This window comes from Mobula birostris, chromosome 15 (assembly GCF_030028105.1).
Source record: "Mobula birostris isolate sMobBir1 chromosome 15, sMobBir1.hap1, whole genome shotgun sequence".
NCBI classification, from domain to species: Eukaryota; Metazoa; Chordata; class Chondrichthyes; order Myliobatiformes; family Myliobatidae; genus Mobula; species Mobula birostris.
Genome location: NC_092384.1, coordinates 64,592,830 through 64,615,091, shown reverse-complemented (window position 1 = coordinate 64,615,091; position 22,262 = coordinate 64,592,830). Strand labels below are relative to the sequence as shown.

General features: G+C 44.1%; 1 protein-coding gene across 1 annotated transcript in view; it reads left to right on the top strand.

Annotated features, from left to right (window-relative positions):
* Positions 1 to 5,071: 5,071 nt before the first annotated feature.
* dusp22a (dual specificity phosphatase 22a) overlaps positions 5,072 to 22,262 on the top strand; it is a 201,623-nt gene continuing 184,432 nt past the window's right edge. The window contains exons 1-2 of the mRNA XM_072279193.1: positions 5,072 to 5,180; positions 5,275 to 5,322. Coding sequence (XP_072135294.1) covers positions 5,302 to 5,322 — 21 coding nt within the window. The 5' untranslated portion in view covers positions 5,072 to 5,180; positions 5,275 to 5,301. The remainder of the gene's footprint in view (positions 5,181 to 5,274; positions 5,323 to 22,262) is intronic.

The following is a 22,262-nucleotide window of genomic DNA, read 5'->3' as shown; positions in this document are numbered from 1 at the left end:
CTTGTTCCAGGTAGACCATAATGCCATAGGGCACAAGAGCAGAATTAGGCCATCTAGCCCATCAAGTCCACTCTGCCATTTCATCATGGCTGGTCCCAGATCCCATTCAAATCCACGCACCTGCCCTCTCACCATATCCCTTGATGCCCCAGACAATCAGGAATCTATCAACTTCTGCTTTAAATATACCCATGGACGGCCTCCAGCACAGATTCATCACACTTTGGCAGTTTTAAGGCTGTGCCCTCTATCCCCATCAGAGGAAGCATCCTCTGGATCCAGGTACCCACTGCCCTCTATGGGGGGAAACCTCCCCATATAACTCATTTAAATCTCCCATCCCTGACATTTTATCATTGTCTTTCTGACCATCTGTAGGGACATTTACAGCATACAGGCTATGGCAAATGCTGATGATTTTTACTCCATAATCTGCTCTTTGATCACTATCAGCCTGTCACCTACAATGGCTAAAAACAATGCACTGCCACACTAAAAAGTCAGTGCTGAAGGTCTGTTGGACTCTTCAAGGAAAACTCTTCTCATACAGCATCTGTATACAGCCTGAAGCCCACTCCCTAAAGGGAGCTGTAGAAAACCCACCTCAACTGTCTTGAATCCACTGTAATTAATACCATCAATAAATTCTTGTTTACCTCAAAATAATAGCTTTTGAGTGTGGGCATGTGGCCAAGTGGTTAAGGCATTAGACTAGTGACCTGAAGGTCGTGAGTTCGAGCCCCAGCCGAGGGAACATGTTGTGTCCTTGAGCAAGGCACTTAATCACACATTGCTCTGCGACGACACTGGTGCCAAGCTGTATGGGTCCTAATGCTCTTCCCTTGGACAACATTGATGTCGTGGAGAGGGGAGACTTGCAGCATAGGCAACTGCTGGTCTTCCATACAACCTTGCCCAGGCCTGCGCCCTGGAGAGTGAAGACTTCCTAGGCGCAAGACTATCGGATGCCTTACTCATAATAGCTTTTGATGAGAGTGATGATGAGCTAAATTAACTGCAAAAGTCAGGGCATTGCCAACCCATAAGAGAAAAGAAATAGCTGTCGAGGCACCCAAAGGTTGAGGTCCCTGACCATGTGAAGAGATGGTGGGTGGAAAAAACATTGGAGGTCCAGCAGCTCAATGGTAATCATGTGCATGGATTTTCCAGTGCTGCCAACGCCATTTCTGATCCACTGCACAGTGAGCCAATAATTATGGTGAATTCTTTCTTTTTTATATTTCCACAGTTTGTTGTATTTTGCACATTGGTTTGCCAACCTATTGAATTCCTCTAGATTTGGCGTTCTCAACCTGAAGTCCATGAACCCGAGGGGGACCAATGTTCTTGCGGGCAGGTTTACTAGAGCTGTTGGGAGTAGTTTAAACTAATATGGCAGGGGGATGGGAACCAGGATGATAGAGCTGAGGATGAGCCAGCAGGTTTACAAGTAGATGATGGTTATAAAATGAATGTAAGAAAGGACGAGCTGATGATTGGGTACAGATGCAGACAGAGCAACAAGTCAAATTGTACCACAGAGGCAAAATTCAAAAAGGTGAACAATGCAGGACTAAAGGTGTTGTAGTTAAATGTGCGTAGCATTCGGAATAAGGTTGATGAAGTTGTGGTGCAATTAGAGATTAGTCGGTATGACATTCTGGGCATCACTGCGTCGTGGCTGAAAGAAAGCTATGGTTGGAAGCTCAACATCAAATTGTATACTTTGTATCGAAAGGACAGGCAGGAAGGCATAGGTGGTGGTGTGGCTCTGTTGGTAAGAGGTGGAATTACATCCTTAGAAAGAAGTGACATAAGGTCAGAGAATGTTGGATCTTTGAGGGGAGAGTTAAGAAAATGCAAGGGTAAAAATACCGTTATGGGAATCATACATAGGCCTCCAAATAGTAGCCAAGCTGTGGGGTTAAGATTGCAAAGGGAATTGGAAAAGGCATGTAATATGGGTAATGACACAATTGTAATGGGAACTTCAATATGCAAGGGGATTGGGAAAGTCAGGTTGGTGTTGGATCAAAGAGAGGGAATTTGTTGAATGCCTCTGAAATGGCTTTTCAGAGCAACTTGTGCTTGAGCCCACTTGGGGAAACTATCTTAGATTGGGTGTTGTGTAATAACCCAAATCTTTTTAGGGAGCCTAATGTAAAGGAACCCTTAAGAGACAGTGTTCATAATATGATTGAATTCAGACTACAACTTGAGAGGGGGAAGCATAACTAACAGGTATCAGTATCGCAATGGAATAAAGGGAATTTCAGAGGCATGAGAGAGGAGTTTGCCCAGGTGGATTGGAGGAGGATACTGGCGGGGGTGATGGCTGAAGTTTCTGGGAATAGTTCACAAAGTGCAGGATAGATATGTCTCACAGAGGAAGAAGAATGGCAGGGGAAGGCAACTGTGGTTGACAATGGAAGTTAAAGACTGCATAAAAGCCAAGGCATATAAGGTAGCAAAAGTGAGTGGGAAGTTGGATGATTGGGAAGCTTTGAAAATCCAACAAAAGGCAACTAAACAGCTATAAGAAGGGAAAAGATTAAATGTGAGGGCAGACTACCCAATAGCATAAAGCAGGATACCAAACGTTTTTTTCAGTTATATAAAGGAAAAAAAGGGAGGTGAGAGTTGATATTGGACCATTAGGAAGTGATACTGGTGAGGTAGTAATGAGGGACAAAGAAATGGCAGATGAACTTAATGGGTATTTTGCATTTGTCTTCACTGTGGAAGACACTAGCAGTGTGCCAAAGGTCTGTGAGTGTCAGGGAGCAGGAGTGAGTGCCATTGCTATTACAAAGAAAAATGTGCTGGGCAAACTCAAAGGTGGAGGAGTCACCTGGACCAGATGACTACATCCCAGAGTCCTGAGCGAGATTGCTGAAGACACAATGGATGTATTGCTCATGATCTTTCAAGAATCACTTGATTCTGGCATGGTCCCAGAGGGCGGGAAGATTGCAAATGTCACTCAACTCTTTTAGAAGGGAGGAAGGCAAAAGAAAGGAAATTATAGGCCAGTTAGCCTAACTTCAGTTGTTGGGAAAGTGTTGGAGTCTATTATTAAAGATGAGGTTTTGAGGTACTTGGAATCCAATGATAAAATAAATCAAAGCCAGTGTAGTTTCTGTAAAGGGAAATCTTGCCTGACAAATCTGTTCTTTGAGGAAGTAAGAAGCAGGGTGGACAATGGATAGGTAGTGGATGTCATTTACTTGGATTTTCAGAAGGCATTTGATAAGGTGCAACACATGATGCTGCTTAACAAGATAAAATCCTATGGCATTGCAGGAAAGATACTGGCATGGATAGCAGAATGGCTGACAGGCAGAAGGCAGCAAGTGGGAATAAAAGGGGCCTTTTCTGGTTGGCTGCCAGTGACCAATGGTGTTCCTCAGGGGTCAGTATTAGGACGACTGCTTTTCACATTGTTTGTCAATTATTTGAATAATGGAATTGATGGCTTTATGGCAAAGTGGAGAGGTAGGTAGTGTTGTGGAAGCAATGCGATCGTAGCAGTACTTAGATAAATGGGCAAAAAATGTGGCAGATAGAATACAGCGTTGGAAAATGTATGATAATGCATTTTGGTAATATGAACAATAATGTAGACTATTATTTACGTTTGTAAATGGGGATAAGGTTCAAACATCAGAGTTGCAAAGGGACTTAGGAGTCCTCATGCAAGACTCCCAGAGGATTAATTTACAGGTTGAGTCTGTGGTAAAGAAGGCAAATGTAATGTTGGCATTTACTTCGAGAGGAATAGAATATGAAAGCAAGGAGATTATGCTGAGGCTTTATAAGACACTAGTCAGGATGCACTTGGAGTATTGTCAACAGTTTTGGGCCCCATATCTCTGAAAGAAGATGTTGTCATTGGAGAGAGTCCAGAGGAGGTTTGTGAGGATGATTCCGGGAATGAAGGGGTTAACGTATGAGGAGCATTTGGCAGCTTTGTGTCTGTACTCACTAGAATTTAGAAGAATGTGGGAGAGTTCATTGAAACCTACCGAATATTGAAAGGACTAGATAGGGTGGATGTGGAGAGGATGTTTCCTATGATAGGGGTATTCAAAACTAGAGGGCACAGCCTCAAAATTGAGGGGGCAACCCTTCAGATCAGAAGTAAGGAGGATTTTTTTTGGCCAGAGAGTGGTAAATCTGTGGAATGCTCTGCCACAGACTGTGGTGGAGGCCAAGTCTGTGCATATATTTAAGGCTGAAGTTGATTGGTTCCTGATCAGTCAGGGCATCAAAGGATATGGCAAGAAGGCAGGTGTGTGGGGTTGAGTGGGATCTGGGATCAGCCATGATGGAATGGCGGAGCAGTCCTGATTGGCTGAATGGCCTAATTCTGCTCCTATGTCTTCTGGTTTTATGGTCATAACCCCTCGCTTAATGGTATTGGTCCATGGCATAAAAAAGGGTTAGGAACCCTGCCTAGAAGTTTGTTTGTTCCTCCAGACTCCAGCATCTGCAGTGTCTTGAGTCTTCAACTGTGATTCTGTTCTTGACCTGAGCACCCTTAATTCCTTGGGCAACACAGTTCGCGTAACGCTATTAGAGTGCTGGTGAAATGGGTTCAACATCTTCTCACCCTGACCGCAAGGGTTTTCTGGTGAACGCAGCAGGCCAGGCAGCATCTCTAGGAAGAGGTACAGTTGACGTTTCAGCTCGAAACGTCGACTGTACCTCTTCTTAGAGATGCTGCCTGGCCTGCTGCGTTCACCAGCAACTTTTATGTGTGTTGCTTGAAATTCCAGCATCCGCAGATTTCCTCGTGTTTGCAAGGGTTTTCTCCACGTTTTGCAGTTTCTTCCCACATTCCAAACACGGAGTTAATAGGTTAACTGGCAGCACAGGCCCGTTGGATCGGAAGTATCTCAAAATAAATAAATTCCACAACAAACCAAACAGGTATAACCTTGCTCAGCTGGTCCAAACCAGATGGCGTCCATGGTGGAGTTATGAAACTAATTCGGGATGACTGAAGTGAGATGGAGTTTGTCCCTTTAACTACTGTTGGAACCACCCAGTGGTGATGTCAGTGTGTTGATGTGCTATGCCAGGAAGTCCGGAAGAAAAACGGGATTCATGTGTTGCCTGAGCGGGTGACACTGCTCCAAGTAGGCGAGATTGCCTCGACCCTCGTCGAAATCGTTTCGGTAATGAAGCCTTTCCTCCATTACTGAGAGGCAGCCACCATATTGTCGGTCTTACAGTTGGTTGAATTATTGACACGTTGTATTTTCGTTGCAGATCTGGTACTAACTGAGACTGCCAGCCATGGGCACTGGAATGTCTAAGGTACGTACGTGATTTTCAGGGGAGCCTGCTTACACAGCTGCCGATGGCGATCTCTTCAGATCTGCAGAGTGGTTTATGACATTGGTGGCATTGCAGTGTACGTAGGCAGAGGTATCACATTTCCCGCAAGATAATAAAAGCCGCCTCCTTCTGTCGACAGCGATTAATATTTCAAAATAAATGTATTAACTGGTTATTTTACTGGGGTTCTCGTTACTTACATCCCATGGCTACAGGCAGAGCAAAGCGACTGCAAAGTAGTCAAAACATTTCTGTTTTGTATCAACCTACTGCATGAATTTTGTCTTTGGTAGGTGAGTTTAAATTTAGGAATTTTTGTTTAGGCGACTGAGCTCCTCGAACGCCCATTCACAGTGTGATGAAGCCGCAGCTGCTATTAAATAAGATTGCAGGCAAAGTGGATTTGTTGTGGCAACCGCCAAACAAGAGTGTTGAGAGTGCTGATATATTTGGGTGATGATCCTCAAACTAGTTGGTAAGACTTTGGCAGGATTCCTGCTCCAGCCTGTGTAGGGGATCCGCATTTAAAACGCCTTAGTCATCAGATCCATTCCAAGGTCGTGATTTCAATGTTCTTTTAGTAACAAGGACGCTAAGAGTGCTCGATTTCTTGGCTTGTTTTGGAAAAAAAACAACCACTGTTCTCTCCCACTCCAACCTCCCCACGTCTTCATTTTCTCCCTTCTTGCAGAGCTCTATTCTAATTAGTGTTTTAAAAATGTGATGCAGCGATGTCTGCCTTAAAGGGACAGGCACTTAAATCAGATTTGTGAATTGTGCAAAAACGGTGTATGCCCTTGACGCTTAGAACTGTTAACGGGGTTCCCAACCTGAGGACCACGAACCCTTTTGTTAACCGTAAGGCTCCATTGGCATGAAACCAGTTTGAGAACCGCTGCTTGAAAGGAACACAGCCTGGGAGGGTGTGACAGTGCAGAGTTGAGATTATTTTGACATGGCTGGGATAAAGTAATGGGGTCTAATTTTTCCTTCACAGATAGGGGCCTGGAGTCAATTCAGATACAAATTCAGATCTATTAATCACATGCACATTGAAACGTACAGTGAAATGTGTTGTTTGCATTAAAAACCAGCACGCAAGTGTCACCGTAGCACACATACCAACATAGCATGGCCACAGTGCATCACAGGGCAAAAGAACACCAGCAGAACAAGCCCCTTTCCTCCCTCCCACCTACCTACATACTCCTTTGCTGTAGTGTTGTGGTTAGGTCTTTTGTTAATATTTCTACTGTAAAGTTATGTAAGAGATGACAGATGCTTATGATGGTGTTGCACACCAAAGTAAGCAACTTTGCATACCTTCGTCCGAGTTTAGGGAACGTTATTTTGGGATCTCGATCTTGGAAAGATAAGACCATAAGGTAAAGGAGCAAAATTAGGCCATTTGGCCCATCAAGTCTGCTTTGCTATTTCATCATGACTGATCCAGTTCTCCACTCCACACCAACCTCCTGCCTTCTCCCCATATTCCTTCATACCCTGACCAATCAATAATCTATCAATCTCTGCCTTAAATATACATGAGCACTCTATTCTGTGGCTGTGTCCTCTGGTCTTAGACGCTGCCACCATAGGAAGCATCTTCTCAACATCCACTCTGTCAAAGGCCTTTCACTATTCGATAGGTTTCAATGAGGTCACCCCTCATTCTTCTGAGTGCTAGTGCATACAGGCCTAGAGCCGTCTAACGCTCTTTATGTGATGAGCCATTTTATCATGGAATCATTTCCTTGAACCCTCCTTTGAACCCCCTCTAGCTTCAGCACATCCCTTCTAAAATTAGGGGCCCAAAACTGCTTACAATACTCCAAGTCAGGCCTCACCAGTGCTTTATAAAGCCTCAACATTACATCCTTGCTTTTATATTCTAGTTCTCTTGAAAGGAATGCTAACATTGCATTTGCCATCATTGCCACAGACTCAACCTGCAAATTAGGGAATCCTGCACAAGGACTCCCAAATCCCTTTGCACCTCAGTTTTTAAAAATTTTCTCTCCAATTAGAAAATTGTCAACCCTTTCAGTTATTCTACCAAGTGCTTGACCATACACTTCCTGATACGGTATTCTATCTGCTATTTCTTTGCACATTCTCCTAATCTCTCGAATTCCTTCTGGAGCTCTCGACTTCCTCAAAACTAACTGCCCCTCCACCTACCTTCATATTATCTGCAAACTTTGCAACAAAGCCATCAATTCCATTTTCCAAATCATTGACATATAACGTAAAAACAATCAGTCCCAAAACAGACGCCTGTGGAACACCACTAGACACCAGCAGCCTGTCAGAAAAGGCTCCCTTTATTCCCACGCTTTTCCTCCTGCCAATCAGCCACTGCTTTATCCATGGTAGAATTTTTCCTGTAATACCATGGGTTGTAGCTTGATAAGCAGCCTCATGTGTAGTGTCTTGTCTAAGGCCTTTTGAAAATTCAAGTACACAACATCAACTGATTGTCCTTTGTCTATCCTGCTTGTTATTTCTTCAAAGAATTCCATCAGCTAAGATTTTCCTTTGAGGAAGCCACACTGACTAAGGCCTATTTTATCATGTGCCTCCAAGTACATGGAGGTGGTTATTTCTTCAGTGGTATGATTGGGGCACAACTGCGCAAGCACGTGGACGTCATCCAGTTAGAAAAGCGAGAAGAGTTTAAAAGGAGACGGTTATTTCGTCAGCGGTTTGGTCAGGGCACGACTGCAAGCGCATGGATGTCAGCCAGTTAGAACAGCGAGAAGAGTTTAAAAGGAGACAGCTTTATAGAGCGGGTGTCTGAGGAGTGGGTGCTGGAGTAGAGGGAGGCAGAGTAGGAAGGCTTTTGCTCAATGGGGCTTCGGCAATAATGGGTCGAGGCAAGGAAGGTTGCCTGTGTAGAATGCAGACAGGAAGTATGTGTGTGAGGCTGGTTTTCTGTGCTCGGTGTCAGATGTGGGAAGTCTTGGAGACTCCTAGCCTCCCAGACGGCCATATCTGCACCCGGTGTGTCGAGCTGCAGCTCCTTAGGGACTGCGTTAGGGAACTGGAGATGCAGCTCGGTGACCTTTGTCTGGTTAGGGAGAGTGAGGAGGTGATAGAGAGGAGCTATAGGCAGGTAGTCACTGCAGGACCTAGGGAGACAGATAAGTGGGTAACAGTCAGGAGATGGAAGGGCAAAAGGCAGATACTAGAGAGCACCCCTGTGCTGTCCTCCTTAACAATAGGTACTCCTGTTTGAGTACTGTTGGGGGGGACGGCCTACCTGGGGAAAGCAACAGTGGCCGCGTCTCTGGCACAGATTCTGGCCCTGTGGCTCAGAAGGGTAGGGAAAGGAAGAGGATGGCAGCAGTGGTAGAGGACTCTATAGTTAGGGGATCAGACAGGTGATTCTGTGGACGCAGGAAAGAAACGCGGATGGTAGTTTCCACTCCAGGTGCCAGGGTCCGGGATGTTTTTGATCACATCCATGATATCCTGAAGTGGGAAGGAGAACAACCAGAGGTCGTGGTACATATTGGTACCAACGACATAGCTAGGAAAAGGGAGGAGGTCCTGAAAACAGACTACAGGGAGTTAGGAAGGAAGTTGAGAAGCAGGACCTCAAAGGTGGTAATCTTGGCCTGTGCCAAGTGACAGTGAGTATAGGAATAGAATGAGGTGGAGGATAAATGCGTGACTGAGAGAGATTGGAGCAGAGGGAAGAGATTCAGATTTCTGGATCATTGGGACCTCTTTTGGGGCAGGTCTGACCTGTGCAAAAAGGACGAGTTGCACTTGAATCCCAGGGGGACTAATACCCTGGCGGGGAGGTTTGCAAAGGAGAGTTTAAACTAGAATTGCTGGGGGATGGGAACCAAACTACAGAGACGGAGGAAGAGGCGGTTGGCTCACAAATAGAGAAAGCTTGGAGACAGTGCGAGAGGGAGGAAGGCATGTGATAGAGAAAGGAAGTGCTCAGACCGATGGTTTGAGATGTGTCTATTTTAATGCAAGGAGTATTATGAAAAAGGTGGATGAGCTTAGAGCGTGGATCAGTATTTGGAGCTATGATGTTGTGGCCATTACAGAGACTTGGATGGCTCAGAGGCAGGAATGGTTACTTCAAGTACCAGGCTTTATATTTTACAGAAATAACAGGGAGGGAGGCAAAATAAGTGGGGGCGCGGCACAGTTGATCAGAGATAGTGTCATGGCTGCAGAAAAGGAGGAAGTCATGGAGGGATTGTCTACGGAGTCTCTGAGGATGGAAGTTAGGAACAGGAAGGGGGTCAATAACTTAACTGGATGTTTTTTATAGACCACCCAATAGTAACAGGGACATGGAGGAGCAATAGGGAGACAGATTCTGGAAAGGTGTAATAACAACAGGGTTGTTATGGTGGGAGATTTTAATTTACCAAATATCGATTGGCATCTCCCTAGAGCAAGGAGTTTCGATGGGGTGGAGTTTGTTAGGTGTGTTCAGGAAGATTTCTTCACACAGTATGTAGATAAGCCTACAAGAGGAGAGGCTGTACTTGATCTGGAACTGGGAAATGAACCTGGTCAGGTGTCAGGTCTCGCAGTGGGACAGCATTTTGGAGATAGTGATCACAATTCTATCTCCTTTACCATAGCATTGGAGAGGAATAGGAACAGGCAATTTAGGGAAGTGTGTAATTGGATTAAGGGGAAATATGAACCTATCAGGCAGGAACTTGGAAACATAAATTGGAAACAGTTGTTCTTGGGGAAACGTATGGAAGAAATGTGGCAAAAGTTTAGGAGACATTTGCGTGGAGTTCTGTATAGGTACATTTCAATGAGACAGGGAAAGGATGGAACCGTGGTGTACAAAGGCCGTTGTAAATCTAGTCAAGAAGAAAAGAAAAGCTTACAAAAGGTTCAAAAAACTAGGTAATGATAGAGATCTAGAAGATTATAAGGCTAGCAGGAAGGACTTTAAGAATAAAATTAGGAGAGCCAGAAGGGGCCATGAGAAGGCCTGGGGCGGACAGGATTAAGGAAAACCTCAAGGCATTCTACAAGTATGTGAAGACCAAGAGGATAAAACGTGAGAGAATAAGACCAATCAAGTGTGACAGTGGAAAAGTGTGTATGGAACTGGAGGAGATAGCAGAGGTACTTAATAAATACTTTGCTTCAGTATTCACTACGGAAAAGGATCTTGGCGATTGTAGGGATGACTAACTGGCCTATTCTTTCTTCTGCCTCTCTCCCTTCTGAAGAGTGGAGTGGCATTTGCAATTTTCCAGTCTTCTGGAACCATTCCAGAATCTAGTGATTCTTGAAAGCTTATTACTAATTCTTCCATGATCTCGTCAGCCACCTGTTTCAGAACTCTTGGTCTGGTTCTGGTGAATTATCTATTTTCAGAACTTTCAGTTTCCCAAGAACCTTCTCTCTCGCTATGGTAACTGCACACGCTTCATGTTGCTAGTGTCTTCCACAGTGAAGACATGCAAAATATTTATTCAGTTTGCATGTTATTTCATTGTTCCCCATTACTATCTCTTCAGCTTCATTTTCCAGTGATCCGATATCCATTCCCACCTCTCTTTTACACTTTATGTATCTGAAGAAACTTTTGATATCTTCTTCGATACTATTGGCTATCTTACCTTCGTATTCCATCTTTACCTTAATGACTTTTTTAGTTCCCTTCTGTTGATTTTTAAAAGCTTCCCAATCCTCTAACTTCCCACAAAGTTTTGCTCTATTACATGTTCTCTCATTGGTTTTTATGTTGGCCTTGACTTCTCTCGTTAGCCACGGTTGTGTTGTGTCATCTTTCTCTTGGGGATGTATATATCCTGTGTCTTTTGAATGCTTCCAGAAATTCTAGCCATTGCTGCTGTGCAGTCGTCCCTGCCAGTGTTCTTTTCCAATCAACTCTGGCCAACTCCTCTCTCATGCCTCTGTAATTCCATGTACTCCACTGTAATACTGATACATCTGACTTTAGCTTCTCCTTCTCAAATTTCAGGGTGAATTCTATCATATTATGGTCACATTCCCAAAAGGAGTCTTTTACCTTAAGCTCTCTAATCAATTCTGGTTCATTACACAACACCCAATCCAGAATAGTTGATCCTCCAGTGGGGTCAACCATGAGCATCTCTAAAGAGCCATCTCATAGGCACTCTAGAAATTCCCCCTCCTGTAATCAAGCACCACCCGATTTTCCCAATCTACCCGACTTACCTGCATATTAAAGTCCCCCATGACTTTTGTAATATCGTCCCTTTGATATGCGTTTTCTATCTCCTGTTGTATAATTTGTAGGCCACATCCTTACTACTGTTTGGGGGTCTGTATACAACTCCCATCAGGGTCTTTTTACCCTTGCAGTTCCTTAGCTCTATTCACAATGTTTCAGCACCTTCTGACCCTATGTCACCTCTTCCTAATGATTTGATTTCATTTTTTACCAACAGAGCAAAGCCGGCCCCCTCTGCCTTCCTGCCAGTCCTTTCGATACAATGTGTATCGTTGGTCATCAAGCTCCTAGCTATAATCCTTCAGCCATGATTCACTGATACCTACAACATCATACCTGCCAATCTGCAACTGTGCTGCAAGTTCATCTACCTTATTCCGTGTACTCTGTGCATTCAAATACCACACCTTCAGTCCTGTATTCATCCTTTACGATTTTGTCTGCCTCTTACGTTGCAACTCATCCTGTTGACTGCAATTTTGCGCTTTCAGCAGCCTCTCCTCACTGCACATTGCCTCTGTTTGTGAACCAGCTACCCCATCTTCAGCACTATCATTTGCCTTTCCTACGATACTTCTTGCATTGAAATATACACAGCTCAGGACACTAGCTGCACCATGCTCAACCTTTTGATTCCTAACTTTGAGGTCTTTCCAACATCTGCCTCCACAACCTCTCCACTAGCTGTTCTGGCACTCTGGTACCCATCCCCCTGCAACCCTAGTTTAAACCACATCATGCAGCATGAACAAACCTTCCTGCTAGGAGATCAGGCCCTCTCCAGTTTGGGCGCAAACCGGCTCTCTGTACATGTCTCACCTTCCCTGGAAGCGAGCCCGATAATCCAAAAATCTTATGCTCTCTGTTCTACACCAACTCCTTAGCCACATATTAAACTGTATAATCTTCCTAGTTCTGGCCTCACTCACACTTGGCATGGGTAGCAAACCTGAGTTCACAACCCTGGAGGTTCTCCCCTTTAAATTAGCTCCTAACTCCCTGAACCCCCTATGCAGATCCTCGTCACTTTTCCTACCGGCGTCATTGGTACCAACAAGTGCAGTGTAAGTCAGGAGACTAGAGGCACATACAATAGTCATGTGGGATTTCAATGCGCAGAAGGGCTGGGCGAATCATAATAAGAGTAATAGTTTTGAGGCTAGAGTATTTGTGAACACAAGAAAGTCGGCCGATGCTGGAAATCCAAAGCCATGCACACAAAATGCAGTTGGAACTCAGCAGGTCAGGCAGTATCAATGGTGATGAATAAAGAGCTGATGCCCTGAAACCTCTTGGGAGTTTTCAGCTAATTTCTGTTGTGTCACAGAAACCTCAATGCTACTTTGGAGAATTGAGATCAATGTGTGGGTAGAATGCATAGCACCAGACACACAATGCTGGAGGAGCTCAGCAGGTCAGGCAGCGTCTATGGGAAAGAGTGAACAGTCAATGTTTCAGGCTGAGACCCTTCTTCAGGACTGAGAAGGAAAGGGGAAGATGCCAGAAAAAAAGGTGGGGGGGGAGGGGAAAGAAGCTAGCTGGAAGGTGATAGGTGAAGCCATGTGGGTGGGAAAGGTGATGGGAAAGGAGGGAATCTGATAGGAGAGGAGAGGGGAGAATAGGAAAAAGGGAAGGAGGAGAGAACCCAGGAGGAAGTAACAGGCAGGTGAGAAGAAGTGAAAGGTCAGAGTGTGGAATAGAGGGGGAGGGGAATCGATATTCACGTCATCAGGTTGGAGGATACCCAGACAAAATATAAGTGCTGTTATTCCACCCTGAGGGTGGCCTCATCTTGGCACAACAGGAGGCCATGGATCTGCATGTTGAAATGGGAATGGAGATTATTTTCTGGATCATTATACTGAGGAATCAATATGGAGACAGGCTACTTAAGTTTAGTATTCTGTGATAAGGAAGAGTTAATTAAAAACAAGAGTTCAGGTACAATCAAATTGCACAAAAGCAAGTGATTTAGTTCAATCTGGAATTAGGGCTGTAAATCTCAACCAACTACAAGGTTATGTGTTGCGAGTTGGATCTAGATGATCGAGAAACTATACTGAAAAAGATGACATTAAACAAATGATTGCTAACATTCAAAGAATTGATATGTAATTTACAATCTATATATACCTCTCTAAGGCATATAAAACTTAATAGGAAAAATGTTTCAGCCATGGCTAATAATGGAAATTAAATCAAATGAAAACGCTTATAACGCCAACAAAAGCAGTAAGCCTGAGGACGAGCAGCATTTCAGAATTCAGCAGAGAAGGATTAAAACTGTATCAACTGATATTGATACATAAAAGAAAAGGATTAGTGAAAAATTAATTGGGTACTTTTCAGACTGATGAAGAGGACAATCTTGAGTTTGCCTTCATGAAAGGAAACATAAAAAATCTGTTGGAAATAGAGAACATTGCTTCTGGGGTGAATGAAGAGCTGAAACGACGTAGCATTAGTAAAACAAAGAATTGAGGAAAATAATGAGGCAGAAAACCAATGGACGTCCAGTACCTGATGAACTCATCAGAAGGGTTTCAAAGAGGTGGTGATGGAGGTCGTGCACTGGCTGTCAAGTTCCAAAATTCCACAGGTTCTGGAATGGTTCTTACAGGCTAAAAATTAGCAATGTAAAAGCAATATTTAATGACGGAGGGAGAGAGAAGGTGGTGAACTATGGACCAGTTATCTTGATATCACTAATAGAAAAATGTTAGAGTCTGTTATCACGGAAGTGATAACAAGTTGTGTAGAAGATAAAAGAAGCATTAGTTAGACTTAGGATGCAATTATGAAGGGAATTATGCTAAGAGGAGTGATAAGAGCAGGCATAATGGTCTCATCCTCATTTGGGCCAAGTATGTAATAAAGTCCAGAATTAAATGTTTCCGATGGAAATAAAACTTAGCATTGGTTAGCAGGATAAGTGTTGCTTGATGACATCTTTGCCAATTGGATGATGATTGAGAGTAGATGATATGCTGCTGATTGATCAGTTGGAGAAATCCTGTTTTGTGTCTCAGAGGTTTTCCAGTTTGTCAGTGTGAGAGCTGTAGCCAGAAATTTGGCCAGTTCTTGAGTACATCTTCATTATCTCAAATGCCAATGTTTCAAGGCCATGGCCTCAGCAGTGCCTTGCTTACTCAGCTGTCTGTTTATTTATTTAGCAATTATAGCTTGCAGCAGGCCCTTCTGGTCCTTTGAGCCACACTGTCCCAGCAACCCCACAACCCTGATTAACACTAACCTTATCACGGGACAGTTTACAATGACCAATTAACCTACCTGGTACATCTTTGGACTGTGGGAGGAAACTGGAGCACCCAGAGAAAACCCACGCATTCCACGGAGAGGACATACAGACACTTCTTACAGCACAGCACTGGAATTGAACTTCCTGAGCTCTAAAAGAGTTGCATTGACTGCTATGCTACCATGGCACCCAATATTAATAATAATATTAATTTTAAAATATTGCCGATGCCTAGGTTATTAATATTGTGTACAGTTATTCAATTGGTCTGTATAGTATATGACCTCTCTGATGGTGAGAATCTCAGGAGGATGCTGAAGTGGGCCATATACCTGGTATTTTTGGATGTCGGTAATTGCAAACACTTACTTAGCATCCTTGTATCTGTGTGGTCATCTGCAGATTTCTGTGGCATTGGATGGCTCGAGTTTCTACTGTTTTATTGAGTGGCTGTACCTTTCTATCCTATACGTGCTATGTGTCCTTTATGCTGTGTATGACTATTGGTACTATGTTTTGTACCTTGACCCCAGAGTAACGCTGTCTTGTTTGGCTGTATTCCTATATGGTTGAATGACAATTAATCTTGAATTGAATTGAATTAAATTGTACTGAGCTCTGCCTTTATAAGGAATGGAAGTGTTCATGGACTGTCATTAGCTGTTTAAGCGCCTGTGGCTTTCCATGGCTGGATATAAAAGGCCTTTTATCTATTGGTTCTAATGCTGCTTTAGACAGATTGCAGCTTGCTAAATTTGATATTTGGCCAGCATGAGTTATAACTTTTCCAGTTGATATGTTTTTATGTGCCTGATATAGGTCCTCTCATTCTCCACAATCAAATGTTTAATGGCCATGGCAATGTTGGGCCATGAGGTCACAGGTTATTTTGGAAAATAATTCTGTCATAACTGAGGGCCCACTGCAGCACAGATACATCCAATTTTAGCTGACATCTCTGTTCTGATTCTACACCATTCGGCCTTGTGGTTAATCATCTAGGTGAAAGGTGACAGTTTGTCTCCGTAGCCTAAGGTAACATAGTTACATTTAAATTTTAGACCGCACACTCTTCTAAATATTGTCGCATTTGGGTAAGTGCAAAACAGATGGAAGACAAGCAGGCTTATCCCTCACAATGGATGGCCATTGATCAGGTGTGCTGCTCTGATTTTTCCCTCAATAACTGCTGCCTCACCTGCTGAATATTTCCAGAATTTGTCCAGCACAGTGTTGTGTTAACAACCCTTCCCTCATGGTTAACAAAACAAAAGAGCCAGGTTAGTGACGTCAGATAGGGGCGCAGTGCACATGCTCCTGTCTACATTAGCTTAAGAGGGATGAGAGCGTCAAGTTCCTCAGTTTGCTAATAGCGTGTCCTGGCCAAGGAAGCTCACTAATGCCTCAGGAGGCTAAAGAAATTTGGTACGATCACCTCCACCCCTATCAACTCTTACAAACTTTATCGGTGCACCATAGAAAGCTTTCTGTCTGGATGTATATTGGAATTTTTAACGTGAGGCCCAATAGCTGAAGACTGGGCCTGTGAGCCCACTGGGAAGGTGAAGGCCTAATGTCTGCGAGTCTGAGTCCACTGGAGGCTGGAGGCCCAGAGACAGCCTGTCCTGGGGTTGGATGACTGTGTGTGTGTGTGTGTGTGTGTGTGTGTGTGTGTGTGTGTGCGCGCGCGCGTGCGCGCACATGGGTGGTAGGGAGGTAAGGGGACTTGTTTTGCTGTTGATGGTTTATTGTTGTTTTTGTTGCCTGTGTGTTCTGCGAACATGGTGGGCACGCTACGTTGGTGCCAGACACTTGCAGGCCGCCCCCAGTACATCCTTCTTAGGTTGGCTTGGTTCGTTAACATTAATGATATACGTACTGACTGTATGTTTTGAAGCACTGCATATGTGGTAGATAAATAAATCTGAGTCTAGTTGGGCTGCAGCCTTCAATGTGAATAGTAGAAGCTCCAGAGCTGTGGACACAGCTCAACACGCCACTGAAACTCTATATCTACACTTCTCACTGCCTCAGTAAAGCAGCCAGCACCTACTCCGGACATTCTTTCTTCTTCCTTCTCCCATGGGGCCGAAGATACAAAATCCTGAGAGCATATACCCCCAGGCTCAAGGACAGTTTCTATCCTATCGTTATCAAACTCTTGAATGGACCTCTTGTACAATAAGATAGACTCTTAGCCTCACGACCTACAATATCACGATCTTGCACTTTATCATTTAGCTGCACTGCTCATTCTTTGTAGCTCTTACACTTTATCCTGCATTGTTATTGTTTTACCTTATTCTAACTCAATGATTTGATCTGTATGAAGAGTATGTAAGACCGTTTCACTCTATCTCGGTCTGTGTGACTGTAATATACCAATACATTCTGTTTTCATTTCAGACTTTTGAGGCTTTATAGGTCACAGGTCAGATGGCACTTGGAGTATTGTGAGCCCTTTAACTAAGAAAGGATGTGCTGACATTGGAGAGGGTCCAAAGGAGGTTCATGAGAATGATCCTGAGAATGAAAGGGGAGTATGAATATGAGGAGAGTTCCTTGGCTCTGAGCCTGTACTCACTGAAGTGGCAAGAATGAGGGCAGATCTCATTGAAACCAATTGGATACTGAAAGGCCTAGATAGATTGGTGTGGAGAGGATGGGGGAATCAAGTATCAACCTCAAAATATAAGGATGCCCTTTTAGAACAGAGATGAGGAGGAATTTCTTTAGCCAGAAGGAATTCATCGCTACAGACGGCAGTGGAGGTCAACTCATTGAGTATATTTAAGGATGAGGTTGATGGGTTCTTGATTAATCAGGGCATCAAAAGTTACAGGGAGAAGGCAGAAGAATGGGACTGAGAAGGATAATAAATCAGCCATGATGATAGAATGGCAGAACGGACTTGATGGGCCAAATGGCCTAATTCCACTCCTATGTCTTATGCTCTTATGAGCTTATGGTCTTTTGTTTCCCCTGTCTTCGTTTTTTAACCATTTCCTGATCAAGTTTGGTAGATAATGTCTTTCATGTCTTAGTCAGATTGATGAGTGGCAATTTCCAGTCAAGATGGCACCTGCGTACAACACTCCCTCAGTCCACATCTTCTGGATAGAGCACTGAACAATTTATTTCACTTCTTTTATGTCTGTTTTTCATCTTAAATGTGTTTCTAGAACTGTTAGGGCATGCAATTTACTGTTTGGAGATTGAGTGACTGATCCAGCGCTTTGCCATCTCTGAGAAGATTTCGGGAAGCAGCAAGCGTGAGCCTTGAGATGAAGCAACTACAAGTTGGAGGTGAGCTCATTAAAGCTTCCATTATTCATCATTTAAAGGGACGAAGAAGATTGAAGCATCATTGTTAACACGGAAGGTGAGAGCTGACTACCTTCACGGACCTGGAGAAAAAGCCTGTGTGGCCTATTACTGTATCCAGAGTGCAGGCCGCTGCATTTGGGTGTTCTTCTCTCTCTTTCGATGATGTTGGAGGACGTTACCAAGGTTTTGCATTTATGGATTTGAGCAATGGACGATGGACTATGGACTTTTTCAGTCTTATGGTTTTTATATTCCGTGTTCTGTTTTTTTTTGCCCATTTTTTTTTGTGCGTGGGAGGGGCTTCGGGGGCAGATGTTCTTGATGTGTTCAGTGCGGGAGGAGGAGAATTGAGGGGTTGATGATCACGTTGCTGTTCTTTTTTTTGTGTGGGGGGTTGGATTTGCTGTTTTTCTTTGAACAAACCCTCATGGTTTTTCTTTGCTTCGTGGCTATCTGGAGAGAACAATCTGAGTTGTATACTGAATACATACTTTGATAATAAATGAACCTTTGAATCTGTGAACCTTTTGGACCTGTGAACTCTACTGGGCCATTCTTGATGCTGTTATGCAGAATAAGTTCTATGTATATGCTACCCTCCATGGTTTCGTCCAAACCTCAGCCTTCACTTTGTTGATAGCAGTGGCGTCCCTAACTCTGTTGACAATGGGTTCAAGTCTTTACTGCAGAGAACAGGTCCAAAACAATAGACTCAAAATTAGCAAGCAGCGGTCTGTTTCAAGCACCATTAGCTCCAATAGATGTAACTTCCCATGAAAAGGCACTTAAACAGCTAATGAGGCCTGTTGTCCATGAGTCCTCTGAAGGCCTGGCAGCCTGTCTGTGTGGATGGGTGGGAAGGAAGAAAAGAATGCTTGTGTTGCTGTTGCTGTTTTGTTGCTTGTGTTCTGTTGTTCTGCTGAGTATGGTGGGCATGCTATGTTGAAGCTGGAACATGTGGCTACACTTGCAGGTGGGACTGCCAACTGTCCCGTATTAGCCGGGACATCCCGTATACTGGGCTAAATTGGTTTGTCCTGTATTTCCCCCCGCTAAGGTAGAGCGTTCCTATGAAACCCGTTAGTGCCGAAATGGCGTAAAGCGCAGAAGCAATTACCATTAATTTATATGGGAAAAATTCTTGAGCGTTCCCAGACCCAAAAAATAACCTAACAGATCATACCAAATAACACATAAAACCTAAAAGAACACTAACATATAGTAAAAGCAGGAATGATATGATAAATACACAGCCTATATAAAGTAGAAATAATGTATGTACAGTGTATCAGAATCGGGAAGATTAAGCCAAAACCGATCTGTAGAAAAAAAATCGGCACATATGTGCATGCGCACGTCACGTTGGCGCACACAAGTGCCCGCGCAAGGCTTCATGGTCATGGTAGTCTTTCTCGGGGTAAACACGAGTGTCCCGTATTTGACTGCTACTTTTGTCCCTTATTTGGGAGTGAGAAAGTTGGCAACCCTACTTGCAGGCCTCCCCCAGCACAATCTTTGGGTACGGGTTGTTCTTGCAAACATAGATGTGATAACTAAATCTGAAACGGAATCTGAGAGTCCTAGGCTCCGATAACATTTCCTTTTCTTATAATAGCAGAGCCCAGTATGAGAATGCAAAGAAGGCCGAAGGATTTTCACCTTCAACCAGAATTACCAATGCAGTTCTGAGTAAATGCTGCTATATGGGAGATGTTGGATCTCAGACACAATGCTGAACTGAGGATTTATCTGCACTGTTAAACATACTGTACTTTGCAAAAGTCTTGGGCACATTTATATAGCTAGGGAGCCTAAGACTTTTTGCAAAGTACCGTAGTAATTTTATGTGTTGCACTGTACTGCTCCTGCAACAAGAAAAAATCAAATTTCACGACGTATGTGAGTGATGATAAACCTGATTCTGATATGGGTCTCTATTGTGGACTGAGAGTAGGAAGGGGGCAGAGAGAGGGGAATCATGGTTGGGAAAAGGGGAAGGGAGAGGTGGGGGGGCAGGAAGTGGGAAGCATCAGAGACATATTCTGTAATGATCAATAAACCAATTGTTTGGAATCAAGTGACCTTGCTACCTTGCTGGGTCTCAGGACTGGGCAGGTCTGCACCCATGTCACCCCCACCCCTGGTACTCCTTCTCTGACCCCTACACCATACTCCTCCCGTGGTGCTCCACCCTCACAATTCCGAACATCCTTTGCTCCCGCCAGATTTACAAACTCGCCTTCTGCTCCACGTTGTCAGATACAATACTATGCAGGAGTCAAAGGCACCCTAGCTATATATATATATATATATATGCGCCTAAGACTTTTTGCTCAGTACTTTACATTGAAGGTCCCATGGTAGTATTGTGAAGACAGCTAGGGGAAATTATTCGTTTTGTTTGAACAACATCTCTCCCAAACAGCAGCACCAGATCAAATCATCTGTTTATTGTCATATTAATGCCTGTGGGAGCATCTAGCTGCTGCTTACCCACTGGTAACTGCGACTAAAAAGTACTTCAAATGTACTCAATAGGCAGTAAAGTGCTCGGAATGATCTGAAGTTGTGAAAGGTGCTATGACAATGCAGGTCTTTTTGCGTTCAATTGGTGTTCAACATGGAGGAGTACTGATTCCTCATATGCGTGTGGCCATTAGTGAGTTTTTATGACAATCGTTTCTTGGTAATTTCATGCTAATCGTCGTTGATAGCTGCAGTTTAGTGAGTTGAAATTAAATTTCCCAAATGCCACAATGGGATTTAAAATCATTAACCTGGTCAAAAACAGCACACATCAAAGTTGCTGGTGAATGCAGCAGGCCAGGCAGCATTTCTAGGAAGAGGTGCAGTCGACGTTTCAGGCTGAGACCCTTCGTCAGGACTAACTGAAGGAAGAGTTAGTAAGGGATTTGAAAGTGGAGGGGGAGGGGGAGATCCAAAATGATAGGAGAAGACAGGAGGAGGAGGGATGGAGCCAAGAGCTGGACAGGTGATAGGCAAAAGAGGATACGAGAGGATCATGGGACAGGAGGTCCGGGAAGAAAGACAAGGGGTGGGGGGACCCAGAGGATGGGCAAGGGGTATATTCAGAGGGACAGAGGGAGAAAAAGGGGAGTGAGAGAAAGAATGTGTGTATATAAATAAATAACGGATGGGGTGCGAGGGGGAGGTGGGGCATTAGCGGAAGTTAGAGAAGTCGATGTTCATGCCATCAGGTTGGAGGCTACCCAGACAGAATATAAGGTGTTGTTCCTCCAACCTGAGTGTGGCTTCGTCTTTACAGTAGAGGAGACCGTGGATAGACATGTCAGAATGGGAATGGGATGTGGAATTAAAATGTGTGGCCACTGGGAGATCCTGCTTTCTCTGGCGGACAGAGCAAAAACAGCACACTCCTGCTCTTTATTGTTCTATGATTTTCTGATGTCCATCATATTTTCTTTCAAAGATTTAAAGATTAGCTTTATTTGTCACATGTACGTGAAACGTAGAAACATGCAGTGAAATGCATCATTGACATCAAAGCAAATCAGCGAGGTTTGTGCTGAGCAGCCCGGTGCCAACCTAGCATGCCCACAACTCACTAATGTGGGAGGAAACGAGAGCACCCGGATGAACCCCACAGGGTCATGGGGAGAATATAAAACTCTTTATAGACAAAGGTGGGAATTGAACCCTGAATGGTGATTGCTGCTCCTGTAACAACATTGCACTAACCGCTACACTCCTCCAGCAGCTGTTATCAATCTTCAAGTTCCTCTCTTCCCATCAGGCTCCATCTGTTGTTTCTCTCTTCCCCCCACTTTCTTGCACCCCCTTTCTGGCCACCACCCTTTCCTCCCCCCAGCCCCCACTTTCCTCCACCCCTCCCACTCTCCTCCCCATCCCACTCTCCTCCTCCCCTCCCCCCTCTCCCCTCCACCCCCCTTTCCTCCTCCCCCACTCCATCTGTCTCCATCTATCACTCACCTGCCACTGTCTCCCAGCTCCAGCCCTCCCCTGCCTAGTGCAACTTGTCACTTTAAACCCCTACTCAATCTACCAGGGACTCCTTTCTCACCACCCACTTCTCCGCTTTACAGTGAGCATTTCACCTCTCCACTCTCAGTC